Raw genomic sequence first — 19,331 nt, 5'->3', positions numbered from 1 at the left:
ACTCAATGACGTCATGCGGACTTCCGGGATAGAGCTGGGATCTTCCATGTTTTACTGTTCTGAGGGGCTTGCTGAGCGGTTAGTGTGTAGCAGAAGCGACAATACTAATAAAAAATACCAAGGAAGTTTTAAGAGGTGGCAGATTTTCATTTCGTCACATGGATTCTCCGCTTTACCGGCGAGTCCAGTTCACGTCGTGTTATACCTGAATCAGCTTTTGAACTCCGGGGCATCTTATTCTGTCGTGTCAGCTGGAGTGTATGCCATAAAATGGGCACATAGCTTGCATGGGTTCCCTGATCCTACCACGAACACTTTGGTCCAAAACCTACTCGAGGCTTCAAAACGTTTAGCCAAAAAGCCGGTGTGCAAGAAGGAGCCAGTGGCAGTTGATATTTTGATAGCTTTGTGTGACATTTTCCGCGGCTCGGACGATTTACTTGTTATTAGAGACTTGGCTATGATTTTGGTATGTTTTTCTGGGTTTTTTAAGATTTAGTGAACTAAGCAGTTTACGCTGCGCAGATCTAAACATTTTTGATAACTATTTTAGGCTGTTTATAAGAAAGAGCAAAACTGATCAATATCACCATGGGAATGAAGTGGTTATCAATGAAGGTCGTACTTCCGCTTGTCCGCTCGCTATGATAGTGAGATATGTAGCTGTAGGTAATGTCAATCTAGATTCCGATGATTTTTTATTTAAACAAGTGTACAGATCGGGTAAAACGTGTGCTTTGATTAGTAAAGCTAAGCCTTTGAGTTACACCTGTGTCCGCGAGGCTATTTTGAAAAGATTGAAGCTCGTTACGGACGGCAACGTCGGTTTGCATTCTTTGCGGTCGGGAGGGGCCACAGCTGCGGCCAACAGCGGAGTCAATGAGAGGTGTTTCAAAAGGCACGGGCGTTGGAAATGCGATTCCAGTAGGGATGGATATGTCAAAGATTCGATCGAAAGCAGGTTGTTTGTAACAAAGAAGTTAGTTCGTGACCTGGTTAAATTACAATCAATTCATTGCCCGTATGCGGCGAGCGATACGAGTCGTCGAGGTAATAATTTTATGTTTTCAGATCTTCCTCCTTTGTAATTTTCTACGTCCTATCGGCGAGCTAACGGCAAATTGATATTTGCGTTTTGTGTTTTTCAATTGCTCAGTGGAGTGAGACTCAAATATTCCCGCGGTTCGCAGTAGAAGCGGGAATAATTTGTCTCGTGCGGCACTATTGCATTTACCGCGCGAGCGGTCGTACAGGTATGGTCACGTGGTTAGAGGCCGGCGATAGCCGCGTAGGGCACTGACGTGTCATTTCTAGCCGCCCAGCAGGACGCGCGGTACTACTATATTATTAAATTTAGTGTAAATTGTTTTCTTTTCGCGGATATTTTTGGTGTGTACATGTACCGAAATTTTGCTTATTGATTTATCTCGATTCTTAAGGGTAGTTTATTTTTGCGAGGTTTTTGGCAGTGGTCCGGTCTGTCAGCCGGGAGAGATCGGGCTCGTGGGGTTTAGTCCTAGCCATTGGATACAGGTTTCCGGGTCAAAGGCCCGGTTTTTCCTGGGCGTGCGAGTTGGTTTCAGTGATCGGTTAACCTCACATTATTGTATGGTGAGCTTTCGCATGAATATTGTGCAGTACATTAAAGGTACTGTATAGTACAAGTTCAAATGGTAGTATTAATCATCATGATGTTTCATTGTCCATCACGTAGGAGCTTGGGTGCTTGTCATTGATATTTGTTCATTTATATGTTATATGATTAAATGCCTTTTCAGATTTTTTCAGATTTTCAGATTTTTCAGATTTATTTATTTACACTCAGACACATGACAATGTGTTACATGAGGTACATTTATAATGAAATTCTTTGACATGACAGGATGGACAGATATAATATATAAATTATTACACTTTTATAGTTACAAATAGCAGTGAAATGCTGCAGAAACTTATATTGCAATACACATGAGGTACATTTATAACGAAATTCTTTGACATGACAGGATGGACAGATATAATATATAAATTATTACGCTTTTATAGTTACAATTAGCAGTGAAATGCTGCAGAAACTTATATTGCAATACACATGATGTATATGTTTCCTTAATTACCAGTAACAACTTATTAATATGATAGAGAGGACACATATAATATACATGTTGTATAAATCTTTCATAGTCCAAGTCAACACTTTACGATAGTTACATATATTACAGCAAAATAATACAATCATTTATACACATACGGTTTGTTAAAGCTTCATAATAAAAGAGATATTTTTTTAAGAAAAATGGACAATCCGTTTAGAGCTCGTTTGTTACATACTGACAATCGGCCTTTCATTTTCATCTCATTTGGATTTGTACGAAAATAATTTGGAATATATTTATTTTGCAAATTTTTAACTAGCTCATTTTTACAAGAAAACAGATAGTGATATTCATCTCCAATACTTTCTAAACATAGGTTACATATTCTTTCTTCTTTCGGGATTCTTTGCCATCTACCCGTTTCAATAGGGAATTTAAAATTGCATGTACGTATTTTAGTTATATATAGTCTATTATTTTCTGACAATGCTGTCAAATATTTTTCAAGACCAAATTGAGATTTACATATTGAGTAAAAATCGCCTCTTGAAGAGTTATCTATTTCTGAGAACCACTTTTGGATAAATTGATCTTGGAGTCTCTGTTTCAGTTGATTTTTAAAGAACAATTTATTCATGCTATATCTATTTTCAAAAATAAATGAAAAACCAGATTCATCATATATGTTTTTAACTTTGTTGATCCATTTAAAAGAAAGAGTTCCGGCGTCATGCAGTTTAATTGCTAATTTAAGTAGAATACTACTAAGTTTATTTTCATTACAAAGAAGACTGTTCCAAAAACGAGCCATTCTAAGTTTAATATTCAGTTCTAGTGGGAAACGACCCAGTTCACCATATACCATAAATGATGGAGTACTTGATCTCACTTTTAGCACTCTTTTGCAAAATTTGAGATGGATTTGTTCCAATGCACGCAAGTTTTCAAATCCCCATACTTCGGATCCGTATAACAAGATTGGTTCAATTACAGTGTCAAAAATATGGAGTTGTATATCAATAGGAATAGCATGATTACGAATTTTTTTATACAATGCATACAATGACTTTTGTGCTTGTTCAAGTAATTTATCCCTTGCTTTTGCAAAATTTCCATTATAATTAACTACTACACCAAGATATGAAAAACTATCTACAATTTCAAGTGTTGCATCCTTCAGACGAAATTCAAGGTTTTGGTTACATTTGCGTTTACTGAAAATCATGACTTTTGTTTTGTCAACATTTGCTTTCAGTTTCCACTACGTCCTATCGGCGAGCTAACGGCAAATTGATATTTGCGTTTTGTGTTTTTCAATTGCTCAGTGGAGTGAGACCTATATTTCATTGATTTAAACATATTTTTATTTGTAACTGAACTTTACAAAGGGATTGGGCACAAGTTATACAACTTATATAAAGCCCTTTCCCGATATAATTATACATAATCATTACAACAAGATGGCATATTTACATATTTAGAGAGAGAGAGAGAGAGAGAGACATATCTATATATATCCACCCAAGTAATTTAGATAAGAGCTAATCCGATGCCGACAACAGAAGTATACACAAAGCGCTTTCCAAAGCTTGCTGCTGGTACTAATGTTCATCACTTCCCATGCCAATGTTTCGTTCTCCTTTCACTCCTTACTTCCTTGAATATCCGTTTCTCTTTTGTTGTCGGCAACGGAAAAGAATAAGTATAATCAATTGATAATATATATATACACACATACTTATGTATACATACACAAAAACATAACATACCATATGTAAATATATACATGAAATATAAGTCTAAAATGGGTGTAGGAGAGAAATCAGAATCTATTTGAGTTAGCGATGTATATCTGAGTGACTTGACAAATTCTTAAATTTTCCTCTTGCAATAAATCATTTCTTCCGTGTAAAAGTAACTGCAGATCTAGTGGAATATAGTCATTCAGATCACGAAACAATGCTATTCTCTGGTTCACATAATCATTACAAGCAAAGAAAAAGTGATATGCATCTTCAATTGGATGTCCACATTGGCACTGACGGTAATTAATCAAATTTACTCTATACAGGTCATTGTTAAGTGTGCTGGATTTGTTTCTTAGTCTAGCATGCAATATATTTAATTTTCTATCACCGAAAGAATAATAATTTGGAACCACAGAACTGTTTGTGAGAGATTTTTTAAAGGATGGATAAGACACGCTATTTCTGATTTCAAGATCAAGTTGGTTCCACTGTCGAATGGAGGATGGAAAGAAAGAGGAGTTAGTTAATTGTAAACGGAAGTTTGGAAGAGAAAAGTTGTGTGAATCGCGCAGATTGTATTGAGAGTTTTCTGAAACAGGAGGAGGTAATAGTGACGATAAGTACTTTGGAACCAAGTGATTTTTAATTTATAAAATAGTTGAATTTTTCTTCTGGAACGTCTGTTACACAATGGTTCCAATCCACTTTCTGAATAGAGGGATTCTCTGCTGGCATACGATGGTAACCCAGTTATAATTCTGGAAGCTTCTAACTGTAGCTTTTCGAGTTTGTCTGCATCACTGAGAGAACAACCATCCCAAACTTCACAACAATATTCAAATAGTGGTAGACAATAAGCTTTGTAAATCTTTAATAAAGTTTGCTTGTTTAATACATATTTTAATTTACGAAGTACACTTATCTGTTTTGCAACGCTTTTACCTATATTTTCGATATGTTTACTCCATTTACAATTTTCATCTAACGTTACTCCTAGGTGCTTATGATGATCCACAAAATCAACACTTACATCATTAAAATTAATATCTATAGCATAATCGTGTTCAGTGTTGGAAATGAGTAGAGCTTCCGTTTTTAAAGGATTAAACTTAACAAGCCATTTTTCTGCCCAACTTTGAAATTTTGCTAGGTCATTATTAATTTTTGTTTCGACAGCCAAAAGAGAATTATCAGAACATAATAAGGAGGTGTCGTCTGCAAATAGTTTAGGAAAGACTTTCAATGTTATCAGTTATATCATTGATGTATATAATAAAGAGTAATGGACCTAAAACAGAGCCTTGTGGAACACCAGCATTTATATATTTAACAGTAGATTTACTATTCCCAACGAAAACTTGCTGGTTTCTATTACTTATGTAGTTACTTAGCCAAGATAAAAGTTTCCCACTTATACCATAATTAGCTAATTTTACATTAAGTCCCCTGTGCCACACACGATCGAATGCTTTGGAAATATCACAGAATACTAAGCATGTTGGCCTCATTTTTTCTAGATTCTCACATAAAGTATGATAGATTTCAATTATTTGGTGGACAGTAGAGTGACCAGGCTGAAAGCCAGATTGGTATTTATATATCAACGAATTTTCAAGTAAATAGTTATGTAGATGTTTAACAATTAACCTCTCAAAAACTTTCCCAATACTACTAAGTAAAGATATCGGTCTATAGTTAGAAGCCATTTTCTTATCACCTTTTTTGAATAACGGCATTACCAAAGCTAATTTCCAAAGTTTCGGAAAAATACCAGTTTCCAAGGAAGACCTATACATTGTATATTAAATACAGGGGGAAGGTTATAGATTCAGCGGTGTTCTTTAACATATGATGACTTATTTTATCATTGCCAACTGCTTTATTTGTTTGTAAGGATTTGAGAATGTCAGTAATTTCATCTAATCTAAAGGGTATGTCTGATAAAGTAGCGTCCGTACGTAATTCAACTTCAGGTACATCAATGTCAGTGTCATCAATTGTAGAAATAGAAACAAAGTAATCATTTAGGATGTTGGCTTTACATTCATCGGTAAATTCAAGAATTCCAGTATAATCATTAATTAGAGGTGATATATAGTGTGAGGTATCAGCTGATTTTAACAATCTACGGACAATCTTCCAAAAATTTCTAGGATCCGAATCAGAGTAAAGATCTAAAATTCCATTTATGTCCGCATAAAACAATTCCTTTGTACGTCGTTTTAAATTATTAACATGATTACGTTGTTTCCTAAAATTTGTTAAATTGCTTGGTGTACGATTTTGTTTCAGTTGTTTTAAAAGTCTGTGTCTTTTCCTTATCTCACGTCGTAAGTCCGAATTAAACCAAGGCTTGTCATTAGGTCGAATAGTTACAGTCTTTGTCGGTATTTGTCTGTAAATTTCTCACACATCTCATCCGGGGAGTGGGTCGTCGAAAAAAAATCTAGCCAGTCAATATTATTCAGTCTGTCTCTAAAAAGTTCATAATTAGCCTCATTATAACATGTTATTTTTCGTTTATATGTCCTAGTTACAGCAGTCCCAACGGTCAGTTCTACAGTTGTCGCTTTGTGGTCGGAAAGTTCAGTGTCAATAACGTCAGAGAATGTAGAGGTGCACGTGTCAGACAGAAACACTGGGTCGAGTAGTGTAGCACTCGTGCGTCCTATTCGTGTCGGTTTGTCTATTACGTTCGTCAGGTGAAAGGATTGGATTAAGTTGTGAATAGAATGCGTGTTGTCTACGGTTAGAAGGTCAACATTTATATCACCTACAATTATGACGTAAGGAGTTTCGCGGAAGGCATTTTCTAAAGAAAAGTGAAAATGATTCCAGAAGGAGTTTTCTGTGTTAGGAGGTCTATACAAACAGCATAGTAGGTATTTCTTCCTTGGAAACTGGATCTCTGTCCAAATTACCTCACCCACCCGGAATTCTAAATCAGCTCTACGACGGGTGCACAGGAGACTAGATGCATACACGGCTATCCCCCCTCCCGGAGTACCCCGATCTTTACGGTATAAATCATAGCCACCTAGGAGTACATCAACGTCAGACATAGATATATCAAGGTGAGTCTCAGTGATACAGACAATATCATAATCAGATGCAATATTTTCAAGTTTTGATAATTTATTTCTAAGACTACGAATGTTAAGATGAAATATAGATATATCATTTTTTGGATCAGAGGGACCGGGGTTTGGGTGAACGTCATTACAAGAAAGCAGGAGGAGTTGTAATATAAGAATAAAACACGAGTTATCAGTAAGACAAGAGAACAGAACATGGATAAAATATCTTAGTTTGGTTAAAATAGCACTTACACTAGATCTGCAGTTATCAAAAAGTTTAAACATATCTAAATGGATAAAAAACTTATTAGAAATTTTCATTCCATGAGAACGATGGTAGAAGCAACCGATAGCCGCCCGGTACTGATCTAATTCATTACCCATAATCGTATAAAAACAGTTTAATTATAGAGAGGCCATCGGTCACATACACCATATCTAGAATAAACAAGAAAATGTCAAAACACTCATGTTTAGGAGAGGATAGACAAAGATAGAAGAAGATAAAGTCGAGAAATAGAAAAAAAAGACAGGAAAATAAAGGGAAAATGATTAAGGCTAGGATAAAGATAGTTTCCAAAGTGAAGATAACATATGGGTGCATGATTTATAATAACCACAATTCAAATTGATGTTCTTTTGTGAATATCTTATGTGAAAAAAATTAGCAAAGAAAAGATATTTAAAGGGAAAATGATAACATTCCTTGTTAATATATACAAAAGCAAATTTACAGTTAAACATGTAAACTAAATAACATATTCTAAAGAAAAATCCAAAATCATCAAAACTCAGAAAATTACGTCAAACTTGTCAGAAATAAAATAAAACGATAAAGGTAATAAGTGACGCCGAAAGAGACATAGCAAGACATCAAATATAATTGCCTCGTGACTAGACACATGGATAAAATTGCAGATATAAATGCTCGCGACAGGACGGGAAAAAACGACGAGAAAAAATTCTGAAAGAGATGTGACAACCATATACTAGCACTGGAAAAACGCGACATCAGACAATTTTGTTGTCCGCGAGATATCGTGCTTGTAGAATATTATAACAAGACTAATTATGACACTATAAGACTTGTTAATTGATCTGGTAAATAAATGTAGATGTTGACGGTTTAATATATATATACTCGGACAACAGACATTTGTGTCGTCCGAGAGATATTGTTACTTGTAGAATATTATAACAAGAATAATTATGACATGATAAGACTTGTTAATGGATCTGGAAAGTAAAAGTAACTGGTGACGGTTTAATATATACACAGATAACAAACATGTGTCGTACGGTAGATAATGTTACTTTGGAAATTTATAACAGGAACAATTATGACACTATAAGATTTGTTAATTTATAGTAGGTATATCTAACTGGTGACTGTTTAATATATATACACAGACATAGTAGGTATAACTATCTGGTGACGGATTAATATATATACACAGACATAGTAGGTATATCTAACTGGTGACGGTTTAATATATATACACAGACATAGTAGGTATAACTATCTGGTGACGGATTAATATATATACACAGACATAGTAGGTGTAACTATCTGGTGACGGTTTTTAAAATATATATACACAGACTAGTAGGTATATGTAACTGGTGACGGTTTTTAAAATATATATACACAGACTAGTAGGTATATGTAACTGGTGATATTTAATATATATACACAGACATGGTAGGTATAAGTAACTGGTGACGGTTTAATATATATGCACAGACATAGTAGGTATATCTAACTGGTGACCTGTACTAAACCTGAATAATAACAAATGTGTCACACAAGTACCGCGCTTGTATCACACGAGTACAACAACCGAACCACACAAGTACCACACATGTATCACACATGCATCACACACGCAATACACATGTACCACATTTGCACAACACGCGCAATATACTCATGTACTACACTCGTACACCACATGTACCACACAAGTGCTACACCTGTACAACACTTGTACCACACATGTAACACACCTGCACCACACATGCAACACACCTGTATCACACATGTAAACACATGTATCACATACGCAATACACATGTACCACACCTGTACTACACTTGCACAATAAAATTACTTGTACCACACATGCACCACACAAGCATCACATACGCAATACACATGTACCACACCTGTACTACACGTGTACCACATATGAACCACACATGCACCACATATGTATCACACACGCAATACACCTGTACTACACCTGTACTACACCTGTACTTCACTTGCAGCTTACTGGGTTTACTTGATATCAAGGTAATGAAGATACAAATATCTAAACCAGATATGTATACACATAATCTAAATTTTGTACCGGGTTTGATATTGATAACAGAACACAAGTTCCAAATCTGACAAAGTGTATACAGTATCACTTTTACTAATAAAATATAGTGTATACAATCACTTGATTTACCAGACAGTTTCAGACTTTATATAACTACTGAACGCGACTATCGCGGGACTGTCAAGTAGCGGCCGGGGTGATCGACAGTTAGCAGATACGAGATGTTGTCAGTTTTCCGTACCAGGATCTTACTTGACTCAGCAGTCTTTTTAAAGAAAATCCTACCGTCATTGGTCCAGTAGGAATGGATCCTGCCTAGTTTGCGGGCCGAACCTAGGGACCTCACGATTCCTTGTCTTGTAGTCGTCAAATCCTCAGTTATAATGACACGAAAATTAGGAGAATTGAATGTCTTAAGTTTTTTTTTGGATTGGTAGACATGATTTTTAATTTTCCAATTACGGAAGCGACATATAATTTGGGCCTTTCCGGAAACGATCTTACCGATGATGTGCGATCTGTTGATGTCTTCCTCAGAGATGTTGAGACCAAGATTGGAATTACAAATGTCAACCACTTTTTGGTCAGTGGAATTTAGTTCGGAATCACTGAGGGGTACACCGTGGAAACGGAGGGATGTCCTCCGTCCATATTGTTGCAGGTCCTCATGGGAGGACTCAAGTTCATCAACCCTGTTAGTAAGTACATTCACCTGGCTCTTGAGATCAGAATTTTCGCGTTTTAAACCATCAAGCATACGAAACATTGAATCAAATTTCTCAGTTACTGGTTGTAACGCAGTCAAGATAAGTTGGTTGATACTTGGGGCCAGGGCAGAGGCAACTGAGGGGCACAGTTTGTCTACAAAACCAGGTACAGCAAAAGTTGATTCAATCATTTTTGAAACGTCAAAGAATTGACCTTGAGATTCAACCACATATTGTGGGGAAATAACCGTACCCTCACCAGAAGAGTCAATAGGGTTATCACCGGGAGAACCAAATCTGCCACGGGAGGTGGCTGGTGCCGGGGCCTCCATGGATTGAGGACTTATAGTAGAGTCACAAAGTTTACGTTTTGAGAATGGAGTGGCACTTAACGTAGCTTCAGATTTATCAGTTACATGTTTATCAGTTTGTTTCTTTTCACTCGATACCGGTAAGGTAGGAACTTTCTTAGGTGGCATGTTACAGTGAGAGGTACTCACGCAATGTACATGTATACACGTTCAAGGTATGGGCAGATCAGTAGCACGGAAAATAGACGCACTGTCACACTCTAGGACTCCAAGTTTTGTAGTTTCATATAAACTGTACTAAAAGTTCACATCAACAGGAGAAGAAAGTAGTCAAATTACATCTTAAATCGACAATTTACCCATATTTTCTTCGGATCAAATATTACCCAGCCATGTCTTGCTGCGCATGCGTATTACATATTTCATTGATAACGGTCCATTTAAAACTAAAGAACTGGTAAACACAGGGACGGAACAGAGATCGGAGTTGAAATGGAAAGAGACAAGATGGAAATAAGTTGAGGTTTTACAACGAACATGCATGGGACATGGATATTTGATCGGTTTACAGAGGGTTCGGTTTGGAAAAGTTGGTCGAAATAAACGGTCGAGTTCCGAATATAATTGGTCGGACGATGTTTGATTGTACCCGATTACAAACCGGCACATGAATAACACTTTATTTGAAGTACAAGATCTGTTTATTTCATAAAGGTTTTTCTAAAAAATCAATCATGTTAATGTATTGTTATTTTACCAACAAAATTATACACTATGTAGTTATGATACATATATAGATAAAACAGTAATAACTAGGTATTTTATTGATATATACCATATAAGTTCACATCCATCTATAAACAGTAGTAGATGTATAAACAGTACATAACCTGGTTACAGCAGAGACTTGTATATCAGGGATAACCGTCTATATATCTTACCAAATATCACCCAGAAGTATCAGAGTGCCTCGTTCTGAAACCCAGGTGACACCGAATTCGCCGCCATATTGGCTGCATCGCCTCGTAGCGTTTCGAAACACACTTGGATTTAAAGCCTATTTTGTGGTGAAATAGACTGACATTAAACGCAAGTCACACGTTTGATTTCTGGTTTGGTATAATTTAACAATTGGTGTAAAAACAAAACTCGTATCGTGCAGTGGGTCAAAATTACCAAAACGGTCCAGGATACTCCTTTTTTTCTACTGAAGTGAAATTTAATCTGTTGAATGCTTTATTTTATTTGACATTTCATACATAATTGTTCTTGATTTCAAATCGGTCAGACGTTTAGAAAATACTTTATTTTATATCAGAAAACGGGCATTTTCACGTGATGAGGAAGACCCAAATTAGCACGCTACTACAGGTAATTAGTGATGGACATTCTTCTTAATCCCTTAATTCTCAAAATGACCAAAACAGTCCTAAATACTGTTTTTTTCTAGGGAAGTGAATTCGAAGTTGTATCTGTTAAATGATATATTTTCCTTGAAATTTCATACGTATTTTGTACGAATATCGGTATTTTTTGTCTATCATAATTTCAGGTCAATTCAAGGGAAGTCACTCTTACAAAGTCCTCATAGAGACATGAAACTGGACCAGAATGGATATTAAAGGTGTTTATCGCTTATAAATTGTGTTATTTGTTTTGTTTCCATTACATATTGAAATACCTTTTTTTTTTACCAAAAATTGTTTTTAATTATGTATTTTAAAGGCATAACCCTTACATTTACAAAATGAACAAAACCAGATTGGACACTATTAAACACTTTTTATTATAAAAAAAAACAAAGATATTAATACAATCCATATACTGCAACTATGAAAACTAATCATGATTTATTGTGTTATATATTGTTATCAATGGCAGATATATACCTGGTAGTTTTATATACAATAAAGTAGTACACAAAACATTTAAAGGAATTAAACATTTAAAAGGAATCGGATATTTATATTATTATATTATATACAAAAGCAGATAGATCTGAAATCAAAATATTAATATGACACAGACAAAAATAATGATAATGGAAACAACATCAATCATAATGTTTACATTTCTAACTCATAAGCAATAAAGTTGATTGAATAATAAAATAAAATATGATTATCATGAAATGATCCTAGTTAATAGTTATACATTTTTAAGATTAATCGCTTGAAACATATTATAAATTACAAAGCATAGCATGACATATTAAAGATGTTTCTACCACAATACCCCGTGTTATTCAACTCTCAGACCATCAGTTAATCATTACAGCTGTTGATTAACAATCTGTTTATACCACACGTGGTATAAACTCTGTACGCATTTCGATTGGCTAACACGGTGAACTTTGACCCAAGCTGCAATTGTTATTGACGTCATCAATAATCTAATGACGTCACATCATCGGGTCCCGGACGTCACCGGTACGCTTTATTTGCATACGCGAAATTATACTTGGCCACGTTTCCCTTTGATTCAAGCCGATATTATTGTGGTAGAAACAGGTCACACGACTCGAAATTGTTGGATATGGAATTTATTTCACACTCGTAAGTTATTTTTTAAAAGTTGCAAAAAACACTCGCTAAAGCTCGTGTTTTTTGTAACTTTTAAAAAATAACTTACTCGTGTGAAATAAATTCCATATCCAACAACCACTCGTGGTGTAACCTCTATTTCTACCACAATACCCCGTGTTATTCAACTCTCAGACAATCAGTTAATCATTATAGCTGTTGATTAACAATCTGTTTATACCACACGTGGTATAAACTCTGTACGCATTCTGATTGGCTAACACGGTGAACTTTGACCCAAGCTGCAATTGTTATTGACGTCATCAATAATCTAATGACGTCACATCACCGGGTCCCGGACGTCACCGGTACACTTTATTTGCATACGCGAAATTATACTTGGCCACGTTTCCCTTTGATTCAAGCCGATATTATTGTGGTAGAAACAGGTCACACGACTCGAGATTGTTGGATATGGAATTTATTTCCCACTCGTAAGTTATTTTTTAAAAGTTGCAAAAAACACTCGCTAAAGCTCGTGTCTTTTGTAACTTTTAAAAAATAACTTACTCGTGTGAAATAAATTCCATATCCAACAACCACTCGTTGTGTAACCTCTATTTATCAATTTCAATCAATTAAACAAAAACTGGTCGTCTCAAAGCATGGAACTGGGTCCTGAGTTGGTGAAATGCACTTGGTCACAGTCAAAGTCCTCTAGTAAGCAGTTGTTCATTTATCTTCTTCCGTTGTTTCTCAAAAGAGGTCGTTGTCAGGCCGGGGGACTTGTCAGAGTTACCACGTCGCACAATCTCTGAAAAGTACACCTCCTGAATTCCAGCATGATGTAGGTCCACCTGCAGTGTCGGAAGTCTCAGGAACATGTCGCTGGGGATAATGTCGCCGAGATGTCATTTCCTCCTAGTTGGATGAGTACAACATCAGGGTTGTACTCTATCAAGTAATTGTCTTGCGATCGAATCTGAACATGCATACGAAACAATAGTATGAATAAATATAACATTTCATAATAGTGGACAAGATTGGAAATTAAATTTAATTACTAACTTTGACAGTTATGATTTTTTTTATATATTACTTGCATTTTGGGAATTACCCAACAAATAGAGATTTAGATTTTTTTTTTCTAAAACACATTTGTTATCATTATTTTCCTTAAGGTCACCATGACAACATCTCTCAAGAGGAGTAACATAGCTGCTCCCAAATACTGCAAACTTGGCCATTGCTGAGTAATAGATGAGCATAAATTGGTATGTTTCTCTGTAGGGGGAAAGTAAAGTGCAAAAACTTTTTTTTACACTTAAGTGCAAAAAACTTTTTTTTACACTTAAGTGCAAAACAACTTGCAAAAAAACTTTTTTTACACTTAAGTGCAAAAAACTACTGTGACACTTAAGGCTGTAATAAATTTATCCCTAGATTATCATCCATTTTCATTATCAGGCCTGGGCGGGGGGAGGAGGCTTTTACTTTATATGGCCATTTGGCTTTTTTTGCACTTAAGTAATTTCTGTATTTTATCCTAAAACGGCCGCCCATAAGCGTCTCCAGAGTAAGAGAATTACCGATAAAATTGAGTCTTATATTTTTGTCGCTAGGATATTCAAACTAGACGGAGAAGGAGGTAATAGTCTTATAATTCATCTGGGCACCTCTTTACAAAAACTGAAGAGCTAATGGTCAGCTATACGCGAATGACTTGTAATTTTGTCCTTTAACTACAATTTCCTGAGATCTTGCAGGAATTCATTTGCCACAGCCTTCTCCCATAATGTCAGAGAGTTACATTTCTTGTCGTCCGTTGGATCTGCAAATACAGGAAAACATGTTACATTATACAGAACTAGGTTCAAGATAAAAAAAAATCACAATAAGTTGGTGAGGACATTCTTGAACACCTTGTAAAACAAAAGTTTAATAGTTGTGTATCTGGTGGTGCGTTTCATTTTTTCTCGTTTCGTTTCGTTTGTGTGCCAAAACGTCGTACATCATTGTTAAATAGCTGTGACATGGCTGGAACACTGCTAACCTGACACGGCAGCTGCCTCGTAATTTGTCTTTCTCCTACATTTATTGCAGGACAAAAAACAGCAACAAAACATTTGAAGAACTTTTGATGTCATCCTAAAGGGAAGCGGAATTCGTGGACGGCTTGAGCATTCGTGGATGAGCGTGAGTCGCTGATAGCACCAATGGAGGTGTGTTTCAGCTTGAACTTTCGCGTAAGAGTTACTGAAAAGACAAGAGTAAAATGTTGATCAGTACGGCTGTCGTCAAAATAAATCTTCTAGACGTGAATATACTCTGTCACCTTCATCACACGAATATTTGAATATTTTTAAGTACTAGTCTAAGTGACGTCACTATGGATACGGATGTGTTTCAGGGAACTCTGTAGTCGCGATTTTCGTCGATATTTACTATTTAAGGCAGTGAAAGTCTACCCATTGAATACGCAATTGATCCAGGTTACACGATTTGTACTTTTGTGATGATATTTTTGAGGAAACAACTTTAAAAATGGGGAGAAACAAGACCGGAAGTCCGGTGACGACGAGTCTTTGCAGGATGCGCGTACAGATGTTGAGTTTAGCTGTATGCTATGTTCTAAAGCCCGTTGAAAACTAGACAAAGATGATGAAATCCTATTTAAATCTGATTCAAGGTGGTTTTGTTCAGTAGAATGACAGTGAAAAAAAAAGTATATAAACGATAAGAAAGATTGAAGACAGGTGTCGAGGAAATAATAAAGAATACGAAGAAAGAATTGCAGAATTGGAGATTGATACAAGTGAAATGTAAATCTAAAACCACAGAAAAATCTTAGCTTAACGACCGCATAAAGCAGAGGTTAACGACCGCATAAGAAGGAAGTTAACGACCGCATAAAGGAGGAAGTTAAACGACCGCATAAAGGAGGAAGTTAACGACCGCATTAAGGACGAAGTTAACGATCGCATAAAGGAGGAAGTTAACGACCGCATCAAGCAGAGGTTAACGACCGCATAAGAAGGAAGTTAACGACCGCATAAAGGAGGAAGTTAACGACCGCATAAAGGAGGAAGTTAACGACCGCATAAAGGAGGAAGTTAACGACCGCATAAAGGAGGAAGTTAACGACCGCATAAAGGAGGAAGTTAACGACCGCATAAAGGAGGAAGTTAACGACCGTATAAAGGAGGAAGTTAACGACCGCATGAAGGAGGAAGTTAACGACCACATAAAGGAGGAAGTTAACGACCGTATAAAGGAGGAAGTTAACGACCGTATAAAGGAGGAAGTTAACGACCGTATAAAGGAGGAAGTTAACGACCGTATAAAGGAGGAAGTTAACGACCGTATAAAGGAGGAAGTTAACGACCGTATAAAGGAGGAAGTTAACGACCGCATAAAGCAGAGGTTAACGACCGCATAAGAAGGAAGTTAACGACCGCATAAAGGAGGAAGTTAACGATCGCATAAAGGAGGAAGTTAACGACCGCATAAAGCAGAGGTTAACGACCGCATAAGAAGGAAGTTAACGACCGCATAAAGGAGGAAGTTAACGACCGTATAAAGGAGGAAGTTAACGACCGTATAAAGGAGGAAGTTAACGACCGCATAAAGCAGAGGTTAACGACCGCATAAGAAGGAAGTTAACGACCGCATAAAGGAGGAAGTTAACGATCGCATAAAGGAGGAAGTTAACGACCGCATAAAGCAGAGGTTAACGACCGCATAAGAAGGAAGTTAACAACCGCATAAAGGAGGAAGTTAACGACCGCATAAAGGAGGAAGTGAACGACCGCATAAAGGTGGAAGTTAACGATCGCATAAAGGTGGAAGTTAACGACCGCATAAAGGTGGAAGTTAACGACCGCATAAAGGTGGAAGTTAAACGACCGCATAAAGGTGGAAGTTAAACGACCGCATAAAGGTGGAAGTTAACGACCGCATAAAGGTGGAAGTTAAACAACCGCATAAAGGAGGAAGTTAACGACCGCATAAAGGAGGAAGTTAACAACCGCATAAAGGTGGAAGTTAACGACCGCATAAAGGAGGAAGTTAACGACCGCATAAAGGTGGAAGTTAAACGACCGTATAAAGGAGGAAGTTAACGACCGTATAAAGGTGGAAGTTAACGACCGCATAAAGGTGGAAGTTAAACAACCGCATAAAGAAGGAAGTTAACGACCGTATAAAGGTGGAAGTTAAACAACCGCATAAAGGTGGAAGTTAACGACCACATAAAGGAGGAAGTTAACGACCGCATAAATGAGGAAGTTAACGACCTCATAAAGGAGGAAGTTAACGACCGCATAAAGGAGGAAGTTAACGACCGCATAAATGAGGAAGTTAACGACCTCATAAAGGAGGAAGTTAAACAACCGCATAAAGAAGGAAGTTAACGACCGCATAAAGAAGGAAGTTAACGACCGCATAAAGGTGGAAGTTAACGACCGTATAAAGGACGAAGTTAACGACCGCATAAAGGAGGAAGTTAACGACCGTATAAAGGAGGAAGTTATCGACCGCATAAAGAAGGAAGTTAACGACCGTATAAAGGAGGAAGTTAACGACCGCATAAAGGAGGAAGTTAACGACCGCATAAAGGAAAGGTGGAAGTTAACGACCGCATAAAGAAGGAAGTTAACGACCGTATAAAGGAGGAAGTTAACGACCGTATAAAGGTGGAAGTTAAACGACCGCATAAAGAAGGAAGTTAACGACCGCATAAAGGAGGTAGTGAACGACCGCATAAAGGTGGAAGTTAACGACCGTATAAAGGACGAAGTTAACGACCGCATAAAGGAGGAAGTTAACGACCGTATAAAGGAGGAAGTTATCGACCGCATAAAGAAGGAAGTTAACGACCGTATAAAGGAGGAAGTTAACGACCGCATAAAGGAGGAAGTTAACGACCGCATAAAGGTGGAAGTTAACGACCGCATAAAGAAGGAAGTTAACGACCGTATAAAGGAGGAAGTTAACGACCGTATAAAGGTGGAAGTTAAACGACCGCATAAAGGTGGAAGTTAACGACCGTATAAAGGAGGTAGTGAACGACCGCATAAAGGTGGAAGTTAACGACCGCATAAAGAAGGAAGTTAACGACCGTATAAAGGAGGAAGTTAACGACCGCATAAAGGAGGAAGTTAACGACCGCATAAAGGAGGAAGTTAACGACCGTATAAAGGAGGAAGTTAACGACCGCATAAAGGAGGAAGTTAACGACCGCATAAAGGAGGAAGTTAACGACCGCATAAAGGAGGAAGTTAACGACCGTATAAAGGAGGAAGTTAACGACCGCATAAAGGAGGAAGTTAACGACCGCATAAAGGAGGAAGTTAACGACCGCATAAAGGAGGAAGTTAACGACCGCATAAAGGAGGAAGTTAACGACCGCATAAAGGAGGAAGTTAACGACCGCATAAAGGAGGAAGTTAACGACCGCATAAAGGAGGAAGTTAACGACCGCATAAAGGAGGAAGTTAACGACCGCATAAAGGAGGAAGTTAACGACCGCATAAAGGAGGAAGTTAACGACCGCATAAAGGAGGAAGTTAACGACCGCATAAAGGAGGAAGTTAACGACCGCATAAAGGAGGAAGTTAACGACCGCATAAAGCAGAGGTTAACGACCGCATAAGAAGGAAGTTAACAACCGCATAAAGGAGGAAGTTAACGACCGCATAAAGGAGGAAGTGAACGACCGCATAAAGGTGGAAGTTAACGATCGCATAAAGGTGGAAGTTAACGACCGCATAAAGGTGGAAGTTAACGACCGCATAAAGGTGGAAGTTAAACGACCGCATAAAGGTGGAAGTTAAACGACCGCATAAAGGTGGAAGTTAACGACCGCATAAAGGTGGAAGTTAAACAACCGCATAAAGGAGGAAGTTAACGACCGCATAAAGGAGGAAGTTAACGACCGCATAAAGGTGGAAGTTAACGACCGCATAAAGGAGGAAGTTAACGACCGCATAAAGGTGGAAGTTAAACGACCGTATAAAGGAGGAAGTTAACGACCGTATAAAGGTGGAAGTTAACGACCGCATAAAGGGAAAGGAAGTTAACGACCGTATAAAGGTGGAAGTTAACGACCGCATAAAGGTGGAAGTTAAACAACCGCATAAAGAAGGAAGTTAACGACCGTATAAAGGTGGAAGTTAAACAACCGCATAAAGGTGGAAGTTAACGACCACATAAAGGAGGAAGTTAACGACCGCATAAAGGAGGAAGTTAACGACCTCATAAAGGAGGAAGTTAACGACCGCATAAAGGAGGAAGTTAACGACCGCATAAATGAGGAAGTTAACGACCTCATAAAGGAGGAAGTTAAACAACCGCATAAAGAAGGAAGTTAACGACCGCATAAAGAAGGAAGTTAACGACCGCATAAAGGTGGAAGTTAACGACCGTATAAAGGACGAAGTTAACGACCGCATAAAGGAGGAAGTTAACGACCGTATAAAGGAGGAAGTTATCGACCGCATAAAGAAGGAAGTTAACGACCGTATAAAGGAGGAAGTTAACGAC

The 19,331-nt window shown here is 37.3% G+C and overlaps 1 protein-coding gene across 1 annotated transcript in view; it reads right to left on the bottom strand.

The window, feature by feature from the left end:
- Window positions 1-13,341: 13,341 nt before the first annotated feature.
- LOC117333616 (transient receptor potential cation channel subfamily M member-like 2) overlaps window positions 13,342-19,331 on the bottom strand; it is a 30,132-nt gene continuing 24,142 nt past the window's right edge. The window contains exons 21-22 of the mRNA XM_033892997.1: window positions 14,842-15,044; window positions 13,342-14,619 (exon numbers count right to left, since the gene is read on the bottom strand). Of these exons, the coding sequence (XP_033748888.1) occupies window positions 14,531-14,619; window positions 14,842-15,044 (292 nt within the window). The 3' untranslated portion in view covers window positions 13,342-14,530. The remainder of the gene's footprint in view (window positions 14,620-14,841; window positions 15,045-19,331) is intronic.

Source organism: Pecten maximus, chromosome 8, assembly GCF_902652985.1.
Source record: "Pecten maximus chromosome 8, xPecMax1.1, whole genome shotgun sequence".
Taxonomy (NCBI): Eukaryota; Metazoa; Mollusca; class Bivalvia; order Pectinida; family Pectinidae; genus Pecten; species Pecten maximus.
This window is presented reverse-complemented; position numbering and strand designations above follow the sequence as displayed.